Consider the following 10,834-nt stretch of genomic DNA (forward strand, 5'->3'; position numbering starts at 1 on the left):
GATACATCTTCCATAAGCACTGCCGCCCTATAGACAGGATACCGCCTAGCCTTCCGCAAATTCCGCCTCATATGATTAAATAGGCCCTCCACAGCCTCCGATATTTCCTCCACAGTAGTAGCATTAAGTAGAGCATGAATTGGAAGGTCCCTTAGCAACAATAAACTGGACTGGACCAGCTCGAGATTGTCTGGCAGCTCCACGTGTGCCTCAAAGGAAACAGTTGAGAGGAATCTTCGACCAATCCTCAAAGCCTCCAATGCGAATTGGACCTGAGCTGACATGATACCGAGTGAGGTGGTGATGGTCTAATAAAAGCCTACCATAGGATCTTCCAGCTGCTTTCTGACACTTAGCAGGTTGGCCTCAACCGCTATGAAGAAATTAACCTCCCTAATTGCGACAGATCCGGCATCATCAGGTGTACCACCAGATGGAGAGGCAAGTCTATCATGTTGTAGCTTGATCACTCGACCTATGTCTGATATCCACTTGTTAACCTTGGAGGCAGGTGTCACAGTGAGTAAGTCACCACTCCAGCCACTACTGAGGTTTGGACGGCATCCAGGAATGCCGCGTCTCTAAGCTCATCTTCAGGGAGATGTTTCTTAGCCGATACTGGGCTGTTAGGGTGCTCAAGTTTCAACTTAGAGTACCTGAGGCAAGTTCGAACAATTGACTCCCCCTGCCTGGCATTACACTTTATCAACAAGTGGATCTACTATCAAGTAAGTGTCCGGTATGAGCCTCTTCTGGCAGTCTTCCATTAAATATAAATAAATCCACCAGCTAACACCACAATATGCCCACCATAACAAGGGGCCTTCCTGGAAGACAAACCGAACAGTCCCCAGACACGTGGAGTTCTATCTACTGCGGATAGTGACCTTATTGACCCAATACTCCAAAGCTCAACAATACAGCCGAGCGAAGTCTGACATGGACAGCGAGGCCTCCCCAAAGGCGGAGCCAGGTTTCGAACAGCATATGTATGGCAGTGGTATCCCCATTTTCCAACGGCTTCTAGAGTGGATGGGGTTCATGAGATAGCCGTTTCGGCTTATCTCGACCTTCGTAGACCCCCCGGAATCTCGGGCAATTCCAGGATACATTCATACGTTGCAAAGACTTCACGGCATCAGGGATGACAACGAGCTAGTTCAGCAGTGCGCAACTTGTTGAAAATTTGAAAGCGCACCGCATGCTGAATTCCAGACGGAGCGAAGCGACTCGCGAAAGACATTTTTGTCGAACTCCCTTCGTTTTCTTGTCACGATGTTTGGTTGAGTAAACTCCACTCTTGAGTTGTACCGATCCGTTTCTATAATCCAGTTCTTAGTTGGTTTTCACGAGTCGCACTATCTGCGGCTGTTAACACAATATGATAGATTGGGAGCTTATCCGATATGCTACTAATACGGATAATAAACCTACTCCTGGTTATGCCTTCAATGATCTCATTACCAACATCAGAGAGAATCCCCAAGGGGTCCCTGATGTGGCTGCCTACTTGGCTCAGTGTGTTGCTGGTGATCATGCTCATGTAAAACTGAAGGCGTTATTGTGCATGAAACACTTGGCCAATAGAGTACCCCCATTCCGCATACAGTTGCGATCCTATGCTGCTGTGATAGAGCAGGCTACTCAATTCACTGGGCCTCCTAGTCCTACCTATGGCGATGAACCCTACCGTCTAGTTAGGGATACTGCTACTGCTGTATGGGACATAACCTTCAATCAGGTGATACCGTTCATGTCTGATGATTCGATGAGTAGTAACCATATTTCAGGGCGATGATATCGATAATGCCACACAGTCCTTACAAGAGAGGATTCAAGGCTTTGGGTCAGCCCCGACTGGTAACACCACCAGCCCATCAGTAGCCAGTACAGCCCTGCAGGGTGCAGCAGATTACGTCGGTGATGCTATCTATGTAGTACTCGGAGGACACTTCCTTCAACCCACGCTCACCGTTGACGATTTGCTTCTTCATATGCTTTCATATCACATCATCAACTTGTTTAGGACGTCGTGCTGGACTATCGAGAGAAGGGAGCTGTAGGCACCCTACGGGATGCAACCCTTGATGCTGCTGATCTAGTAGCAGACGGTCTGGAGACAGCAGCTGGATGGATGCGGGATATGTTAGCTGGTAGTGCTCCTCCTCCTCCTCCTCCTCCACCTCGTGCTATCACCGGGGGCCCTGCAAACATAACTCTACCACCAAATATGGCAATATGCGACCAGCAGCCTATAACTTCAACTGGTGGCTTCTTGGAGCAGTACCGGCAGCAAAACGGTCGTCAATTCGCGTCGGTTTTGGAACATGGAGGTGCCGAGCATTCCGATGACGAATCGTCGTCGTCATTGCCTAGTAGTGAGGGCCCCAGAGTACTGGGCCCTGGCATCGATATCGTGGTTGATGGACGAGGTGCTGCCACAGTTATATCTCTAGATCGTACGCTTAATCCTCCCCTCATCGTTGTACGGTTGGCTAAGGATGGTTCTAGAGTGGTAGTGGACGAAGAGAAGTGCCATATTGTGGACAGTAAAGACGATGATGCTAATATAGGACATACTGAGGACTTACTTGATGTTGGTGCTGATGATAAGACTGCTGAAGGTGTTGTTGATCTCGGTGATGGTTTCAAGGCGATTCCCATGGTGGGATCTACTCCCGTTAGTAAGGTAGTGAAGAACCCTGACACTACTACCAGCAGTGAGGAGGGCGACGATAATGATGTGGGGGCCAGTGAAGTGAATACTCCGGGTAATACGAATGTAACTACTGGTAACAATGATCTACTTGGGTTGCATGACACCCGTGATGAACTATTTCAAGACCCTGCCCTGAATATGTCTCTAAGAAAGGCAGAGGGTAATATTTAAGTGCATACCATTGAATACCTCTTCCTGTAATATATCACTACGACACTAGTTGCAGCAGCGACAATGGCCATAACGTTTCTCTATTCCTAGTATCGACCCCTTGTGTTGAGTCGGTATACACTACTCTCATGTTTGTTACTCTGTCTCTTCTTCTTATCATCATGTCCGGGGCAGCTGTATTCAAGCGTATACCATTGGCGGCTAAGGGAGTACAGGTCTATCAGGTATACATTATAGCTGATCACCATACCCTCAATGATAGTGACTGCTGCCTTATCGTAGGTATCATCAGCCACCTATCGTGCTGGTGCCGCCTTGGGTATGGACCTATCTGTGACTAAGAAGCCTCTCAATCAGGCATTGGATGCTGCTATCCATAAACCACAGTTTTTACAAGTTGACACTCTGAAAGGTGATATTATTCGAACCTGCCCTTCTCCATGTTGATTATGTCCATGTCAGGGATTCCTGTAGACACATCTCTGAGTCAAAGCTCCCTGGTCGACCCCTACCTTTCTCGGTATATCGCCGACTTGAACGGTGTCCATTTCGATACTCCTAAGAAGTGATGGTATATGATGAAGAGTGTTTCGCAATAGATGATAGTTGCTGATATTTCCACCTTGTGCACCTTTGGTTAGTTACTGTTGAATATTGGATGATGATCGTAGGATATAGGAAAGACTGGGAGTACACTCTGGGCTTAACACTACCATTACTGGAGAGAATCATGTTGTACTCGCTTCCTCCTCTTCACAAGCCAATGCTACGGTCGTAGTTGTTGGCTGGATCAATATAATGCCATCGGCTAGACGGGGGCCGCCAGGAAGGGCCAAGGAGGCGAATCCTCTACTTGGAGACCTTCCTAAGGATTCAGCCAAGGCTTGGGAAATCGATATTGTACGATAGTGGCGATCACACGGGGCCATCCGACCGTCTCGGTGGCAGGTAGAGTGTTTGGAGAAGCTGAAGGTAGAGCTGTTTGAGGATGATGATGATGAGGATGGTATGTGGCATGGGGAGTTTAGAGGGACTGTATCAATGATATATAGGAGAAAATGATAATCCCCATCCCATCAACTTTGCCCAGGCAGCCATCGGCCTATACCATAGTGCTGCTGTATATGCTAGGAAGGTGAGAAGGAAAAAATATCTATTGGAAAGGATTATAGGCAGCATCATTAGATTGATAGCCTATATCTCAAAATGTATGAGACTATGGAGCTTCTTGGTCGAGGGTGGGCAAAAGACGAGAAGATGCAAGGAGGCCCGAAAGATACGTAGGTTCTCTCTCCACTGCTGTCTGAAGTCACTAGCCTTTCATAGGGAAGAAGCTGGGGATCTTTGATGATGGGGATGGCTGTGAGCTCCTAGACTCTAAGATTACGCGTGCACCAGAGGGTCAATTGAATATGTTGAAAGCTGGCAATAAGATGAATACTAATCATAGCTTTGTCCATCGTGTACCGCTCTTCTTGGTGAGCTTAGTCTAGTCTATGGCGGCCAGTCCTGGAGGAGAGGAACTTAGGTACCACGAGAAGAGGGAGATCGGAAGAGGCCTGAGTATAAGGTTAGCTCCTGTATGTTGTGGGTGTATCATCGTATTAGTAGACTTATCGCTAGACTGTGAGGTACTGTGAATCCTTATAATATGGCCGTGCTACTGCCGGACTTAGAAGGGAGATGTTATACCAATCAGGAGGAGTATCTCATATTACAGGAACATTCTGGTGATCATGAGAATAGCATGGTAGACTCCTATAGGCTCCCATTATTACAGGGAATCCTCGTGATGGAGCAGAAGATGCAGCCCCTCTACCACCCCCACCAACCCAAGCCGTTATTGAGGCCCCTGGTATATCCCCAGGCGACAGTCATGAAGATGATAATCTCCCTCAAGAGGGATACTCATCTATCACTGACCATACAATGCAGGTGGATAGTCGCTCTGTGTTGGGTCTCGCTGTACATCTCTCTCCCTTAGGACGATGCTTCCTTTGCTGATCATGGTCATGGGTACGATACCGCTCAGAATGATGCGGATATGGTCCCAGCTGATGTCCCTCCTACTGCTGATACCACTACTCTCAATGGTACACTCACTCGCCCATCATGGCTCATCTTATCATCAGCAACTCTCGATCTAGCAGCCCAAGGTCACCACAATGTGGGCAGTGATAACTCTGTGGCAGTAGTGGAGGAAATGGATGAGGATGACGATGACGATGAGGTACCAGGTTAGTCTAGAGAGTTATTCTATACTTGGTATCTTAGGGTCAATGGACTCTGCTGGATCCATATGTAAACCCTGGCAACAAGCCTCAAAAGTGAGAGATGCCTGCCAACATACAAGAGGTCTCTAGTGATGCCTTGCTTACTATCTGATGTCAGGAGTATGAAGATAGGGAAATTGGGCAAACCTGTACCGTTGAAGACACATTCAGTCCTCACCATAAAGCTGTCTAATGGACGTGAGGCATCCTCATCATCATTATTAAACTAACAATGCGAGTGTTAGGGAGAGCGGCGATGAACCTGGATATCGCAGAGGATTCGATACTGCCTTCTAGTACTGAGAGGCCTGCATTAGTGTGGCAAACGATGGGAGAATATCCCGAGGCTAGTAGCATTGAGAACAAGCTTGCACAACAAGTATCGGTCCTGACGTTGTATCAACAAGGCTGTATGCTGCCCAATTATAGGTGTCAAAACAGCGTAAGGAGTGTAGGAAGGTTGTGCGACAATGGAACGAACGAGCGTCGATTGAAAGGCTAGAAGCACTACATTTACTCAAGGCTACTCGGGACGTAAAGTTACTCTTGGGGTTACCCTGGTAGGACACATCTTCGTAGGTGGTTACCGAGGCAGAGAGAAGAGAGGAAAAGCCCCCACCCAGGATAGATGAGGGAGGGGAATCATCAGGTGGGGATGGGTTAGGCATCTTCTTATGCAGCATTAACATAGCATAGATTCCGACGATGATAACAACAATGAAGTCAGCCACATTGATCGGCGGAGTGTGGTATCAGCCCGATCGGTAGGGTGATTGGCCCGTTGTTGAGCATATCATTCGTTTCAGCCTGGTCTAAGCCCAGCACCCCATGGAGGGGATCCTTCTAGACTATCTCTGGGAAGCATTGATGCTAATAATGTCAGTACTGAGTATTCAGCGATGTTACCTGTTAGGAGAGGGGGTGATACAGGTAGCGTTAAGTAGGCATGACAACCATGTACTGTAATGCGCTCAGGGACAACAGCTGCTAGAGCAGCTGCTGATATTGCTAAGGAAGCTCAGTTTCGAGATCTGTTACGACAACAGGAAGAATATGCTAGCGTATATTGGCGTGGTTGTTATTGGTCCTGGTCATGAGCCTATCTTCAGATAATCCAAAAGTATTTATTGAAGGAGTTCCAGGCGGGGAATGATACAGCTGATGGTGGTGGTGGTGGACCAAACTCTCCTGGCGAAGCGTGAGACCTCTATCACACTATGCTTGTGCTCGTGATGATATTTCGCGTAGTCGTACGGGAGTCGATCTGCTCAATCGTGACTTGGAACGGAATGCTCAGAACATCTACGCTAAAGTCCGTAAATGGCAGGATCAGGTGATGGGAGGGTGATATGCTTGGATGTAGAGTAGTGCTATATATAGGTAGAACCCCTCCTTGAGGAACAAGATAATAGGCCACCTTTCACGTTGGAGTCCTATACCAAGTAATGGGGTATCGTTATGATGTACCACACTAGTGGATGTATTCAGGGATGTTATAGAAAAGGTGAAGACATCTAATGAGAGAATTGCAGAGGGCCACGGTGTAGGCTGGTGACTGTGATTATTATTATGGTAACCTTGTTCATCTACCAGATGTCGAGATCACAGGGGCACAATAATGATGAGAATGCTCAAATCCTCGATGCCGAGGATGATGATGATGATGATGATGACAGTCCACTTCCATCTGCAACTCTAGATGATATCCTGCAGGGTGAGCCTGCCTGGAATGTTGGAAGGTACTCCAGTATATGATGATAATGACGATACTATTGTTGCTAACACTCCTTCAGATTATTCCTATCAGCACTGATCCTCACCAACAATGGTAACATGGACATATTCGATAAGTCTGGGACGAGTGTAGGTCGAGGGACGCTATCTGTGCTCGTTAGTGATGATCTTGTTATTATAGCCCGACTCTCCCGATGCACATGAAGATGATGATGCTGAGCAAGGGGCTGCCAATTCAAGTCAATTGAGCGAGGAGGCTCGGGGACTAAAGAAGAGGAAGAAAGATAGAAAGAAGTGTTACACTAGGTTGGATGGACATCCCTCCCATTACTTGTGTTGACTAGATACGGTATTCGTTTGTTGGATGCCGATAAGTGTGTTAACTATGATGTTGAGGAGCCTGATGATGTCGATAATGCTGGAGGAGGTCACCGTAGTAGAACAGCAGCAGGCCCTGCTAGGGGAAAGAGAGCTCGGCGGAGATGACGACTCTATAAACATGATGAATAATTATTCCACCTGTATTAGCCACCTCCTGTTTGCATCCATTTCATCTCATTGGAACAATCTTGTGTTATTAATCACACTAATGCTTCGGTTATGCTCTATTATCGATTGTATTACCCATCGACGTCGTTTCGGGGTACACTCTCATATTCAACTTGAAAATAGCAGAACGTGCGTCGCTCCGCTCCGCCTAACTGTGAATAGTGCCACTTCTGCTACACCAAGATTTGATCATCGAATTTTGATACACTCTCTTTCCTTCACGCGCTAAGTTCATTGCTAGGAAAGACCGGCTGGGTTTGTTTATCGTCTTCGTTCAGTATTACTTCCCTTGGGTAGAGTTCCGTCGTCGTGTTCGTCGCTCGTTGTGATTAAGGTGTTGTCGCGTATTGTAATCCTGTCAGGCCTGTTTCTTATACTTGATCATGAGTGTTTTGATTAGAGCATTCGGCAGCCGATCTAGTGCCTGTATACAGTGCATGGCTCCTTTATCACGGGCCTTTGCGACTGTTGTTACCCCAGCTAACGAGATCGATAAGGGTTCTATTATAAAGCAGAAGTGGAAGGAGGATGGCCCTGCTGAGTATTGGGAAATCAACAATGTTAGACAAGTAAAGCAAGGCAGACAAGCAGCACATGTTTCGGTAATTGGACTCGTATTAATACTGGTTACTATGATGTAGTAATTATTCTCTATCAGCTCGAGTATACTAACCTAACCTCTAACAAGCCAGAGAGATGGAAGGGCAGTACTACAGCTAAGTTTAATGGTAGTATCTTACTTGTGGTGTTGTGGTAGTTCATCATGTATACCTTAGTTGTGAAGATTGAGAAGCAAGCCTGCCAGATCCTTTACTGGGATAATGATGAGAAGGTATTCTTCGTCCAAGATGATCAGTTCAATCAACAAGAGCTCCCTCAAAGATACGTCAAGGAGGCAAGCAAACTCTTAAAGAGTAGGTTGAGGATGACCGAATGAGCTATTCTGGTGGTCAGTGGTGTACATATCTTAGATGGTGATCAAGTTACACTGTGGCTCGATGACGATGAGATCGTCAAGGTTAGTATACCAGCAGCAGTAATGGAGGCTAATCGATGATAAGCAATAGCCGCACATGATAATGGATATGATGGTAGTTTCAGTCACTGCTATCTTATGATGCTCTTGAGTAGTATACTTCAATATAGAGGGTTATTATTACTACTAGTTTTGGTGTGATTTTATTGATTAATGTCCTTCCAGAGTTTTTCTCCGACAGCCAAGGTAGAGAAGAAAGCAGCTGGGATAGTGAAGAGCATCCTGTCCAGTAGTGTATCGGTTATATCTGCTAACTTTGTTGTTGGGAGCACTTCAGCGGCAACAATATTCTTTTCCCGGCCAGATCTCGAAGAATTCGAGCCTCGGAAATTCTGCCGTCATATCGTGTTTCGTGAGGATTATGGAAAAGACGATACTCTAGTGTTGCCGGATATCCCTGTGGATGAACGAGTGAAGGCTCGGGCTTTCGGTAGTGATGGCTGTTCCTGTGAAGCACGAATTGTAGCTGGTGCTGAATCTAAGGAGCCTGCTAATGGGACCAGTGGTAGCAGCTTGTTTTTGGAAGTGTATGACAATAGCCAGCAGCAGTTGGTTAGGAGGCGACTACCAGATGATATTGTAGAGGTTCGCAATGGTGGTCCCTTTGGTGAGCTTATTGTATATGGTACCTCATATGTTCTCATTCCTGGGGAACGTCGTCCTCCCAAGTATCCAAAGACTTGGTGGAGCACCAAGGAATCATCCCTTAACGAAGTTGATGGGGATGCAGGTGAGCTAGAAGGCAGACATGTGTCCGTTTGCCATGTCATACCTCAATTATCTGCCCTTAACGCATTACTACACCATTGCTATCAGGCAACGTTGACAAGAATGCTCCTCAGCTTACGCCCCTATCGCGATTTCGATATAAGCCAAACTTTGGAGAGAAGTTGACTAATATCAAAGAGCCCTGCATCTACATATACTCAATTGAAGATGACGAGTTCATTGACATCAACCATCAGCTTGGATCCCAGTTTATGGGGGATAAGACCCTTGGGTAGCTCTATAGCCTTTTTGTTATTGGTAACTAAGCCTTATAGGTATGCTACCTTCAGTAGAAAAGGTAGAGGACTATTCCTGACAGTGTATCACACTGGTCCAACACCATTAGCAAGGGAGGGCTTGTCAGTATGCTTTAATCGTCCTAGCAGTATATACTACATAGAAGACTTCGCGGCTCATACAATCACACCCAGACTCATCACTCAAGACTTATACATGGCTATAGGCCCCAATCCTTCACCAGATGGTGATCATATGCGTCGCCTTGATATATGTATTTTGATCATTCAGGTGAGCGAGTGGTCTTTGTCGGGGCTCGAAATCGCTTCACAACTCACATCACTGCTATGGAGTTATATGTGCTTGATCCCAATAGTTTGGCTTTCCACGAGGTGCCAATAATGGGAGATGATACCTGGAAAGGTACACTATATGGTGGATCGGCTTCGGGTCTTATAGGCTATCAGGCCTATTCCTGCATCTACACGAGGAAAGTCGGTCACTCATACGTTGGATACCTAACGCTGAAAATAAGCAAGTTGTATTGACAACTCAAAGCCAAGGTGCATACAGGACTTTCGTGATCGATGTTGATTCAGGAAGGATATTGAGGAGCATTTGGTAAGAACCACTGTCCTAGTACTTGTGTATTGCCGTACTGTATCAGGCCTGGTAGAGATGGTCAGTTAGCCGATGGTCTATCAGGCTCCTGTACCCTTCTAGACGTTGGGGCTTCTGAGGGCAAGGGTAGCCGTGCTCTGGTCATGACTCAAAGCTTGGTCGATCGTCCATGTATATCATCCGTGAGTATTGCCGATCCAGAATCGGACTGTATCGAGGTCATGGCATCACCTCGAGTGTCATGGAATGTAGGATGGGATGCTCTTATCATCGGTTACTTGATTGTTGGAGGCCTCCAATCCCCTTAGGGTGGATCACCCCCCACCATCTCACTCGTGCAAGGGGAGTCCTGCACTGGCCTATTGGTAACCCCTGCTGTATGGAATGAGCAGTTAGTCGCCAGATTGCACGGCGGCCCTCATAGTTTTAGTGCTAATGCATTCGTTGGAGAGGTGGCTTATCTGCTGCAGGCAGGCTTTGCTGTTGTATTGCCCAACTATAGGTGATACATTCTTTGCGCACTATACTCTCCGATCATCCTCTCGTCTCAGAGGATCTACATCATTCGGATTGGACTTCCTCAATGCTCTTCCTGGCCATGCTGGTACTATGGATGTTGCTGATTGTGACGACATAGTCGTGCATGCTATACAAGACCTCGAGAAGAGCACAGGTGAGGACAATCGGTCTCCGCCAAGTCGTTCATGCCGCGGTAGGTAAGAGGGT

At 46.8% G+C, this 10,834-nt stretch overlaps 4 protein-coding genes across 4 annotated transcripts in view; 3 read left to right on the forward strand and 1 right to left on the reverse strand.

Annotated features, from left to right (window-relative positions):
• Positions 1-767, reverse strand: part of Pmar_PMAR021139 (cytoplasmic dynein heavy chain, putative) — a gene marked incomplete at both ends in the record, with an annotated part of 16,800 nt that extends 16,033 nt beyond the window's left edge. Inside the window, 5 exons of the mRNA XM_002784698.1 lie at positions 1-27; positions 177-272; positions 324-500; positions 548-656; positions 700-767. Coding sequence (XP_002784744.1) covers positions 1-27; positions 177-272; positions 324-500; positions 548-656; positions 700-767 — 477 coding nt within the window. The remainder of the gene's footprint in view (positions 28-176; positions 273-323; positions 501-547; positions 657-699) is intronic.
• A 614-nt stretch (positions 768-1,381) lies between these two features.
• Pmar_PMAR021140 (hypothetical protein) lies at positions 1,382-2,890 on the forward strand (the record flags this gene model as incomplete). The annotated part of the gene is made up of 3 exons (XM_002784699.1): positions 1,382-1,741; positions 1,791-1,934; positions 2,027-2,890. 3 exons carry the CDS (start codon positions 1,382-1,384, stop codon positions 2,888-2,890), a joined length of 1,368 nt encoding a protein of 455 aa, XP_002784745.1.
• Positions 2,891-3,051: 161 nt separating this feature from the next.
• Pmar_PMAR021141 (hypothetical protein) lies at positions 3,052-3,459 on the forward strand (the record flags this gene model as incomplete). The annotated part of the gene is made up of 3 exons (XM_002784700.1): positions 3,052-3,114; positions 3,173-3,302; positions 3,353-3,459. 3 exons carry the CDS (start codon positions 3,052-3,054, stop codon positions 3,457-3,459), a joined length of 300 nt encoding a protein of 99 aa, XP_002784746.1.
• Positions 3,460-3,688: 229 nt separating this feature from the next.
• Pmar_PMAR021142 (acylamino-acid-releasing enzyme, putative) lies at positions 3,689-10,828 on the forward strand (the record flags this gene model as incomplete). Its single annotated transcript, XM_002784701.1, has 39 exons — positions 3,689-3,790; positions 3,839-3,896; positions 3,943-4,025; positions 4,128-4,170; positions 4,217-4,368; positions 4,419-4,470; positions 4,522-4,620; positions 4,671-4,825; positions 4,875-4,983; positions 5,023-5,120; positions 5,165-5,217; positions 5,282-5,361; positions 5,409-5,542; positions 5,593-5,697; positions 5,743-5,812; positions 5,860-5,927; positions 5,970-6,093; positions 6,139-6,224; positions 6,273-6,361; positions 6,412-6,496; positions 6,544-6,605; positions 6,652-6,706; positions 6,757-6,902; positions 6,957-7,026; positions 7,079-7,191; positions 7,242-7,330; positions 7,927-8,048; positions 8,105-8,174; positions 8,223-8,360; positions 8,418-8,464; positions 8,648-8,711; positions 8,787-9,212; positions 9,299-9,482; positions 9,526-9,548; positions 9,779-9,910; positions 9,955-10,108; positions 10,155-10,356; positions 10,417-10,610; positions 10,660-10,828. The coding sequence occupies 39 exons, from the start codon at positions 3,689-3,691 to the stop codon at positions 10,826-10,828; spliced, it is 4,305 nt and encodes a 1,434-aa protein (XP_002784747.1).
• Positions 10,829-10,834: the final 6 nt, after the last annotated feature.

Source organism: Perkinsus marinus, assembly GCF_000006405.1.
Source record: "Perkinsus marinus ATCC 50983 genomic scaffold scf_1104296934700, whole genome shotgun sequence".
Classification (NCBI taxonomy): domain Eukaryota; phylum Perkinsozoa; order Perkinsida; family Perkinsidae; genus Perkinsus; species Perkinsus marinus.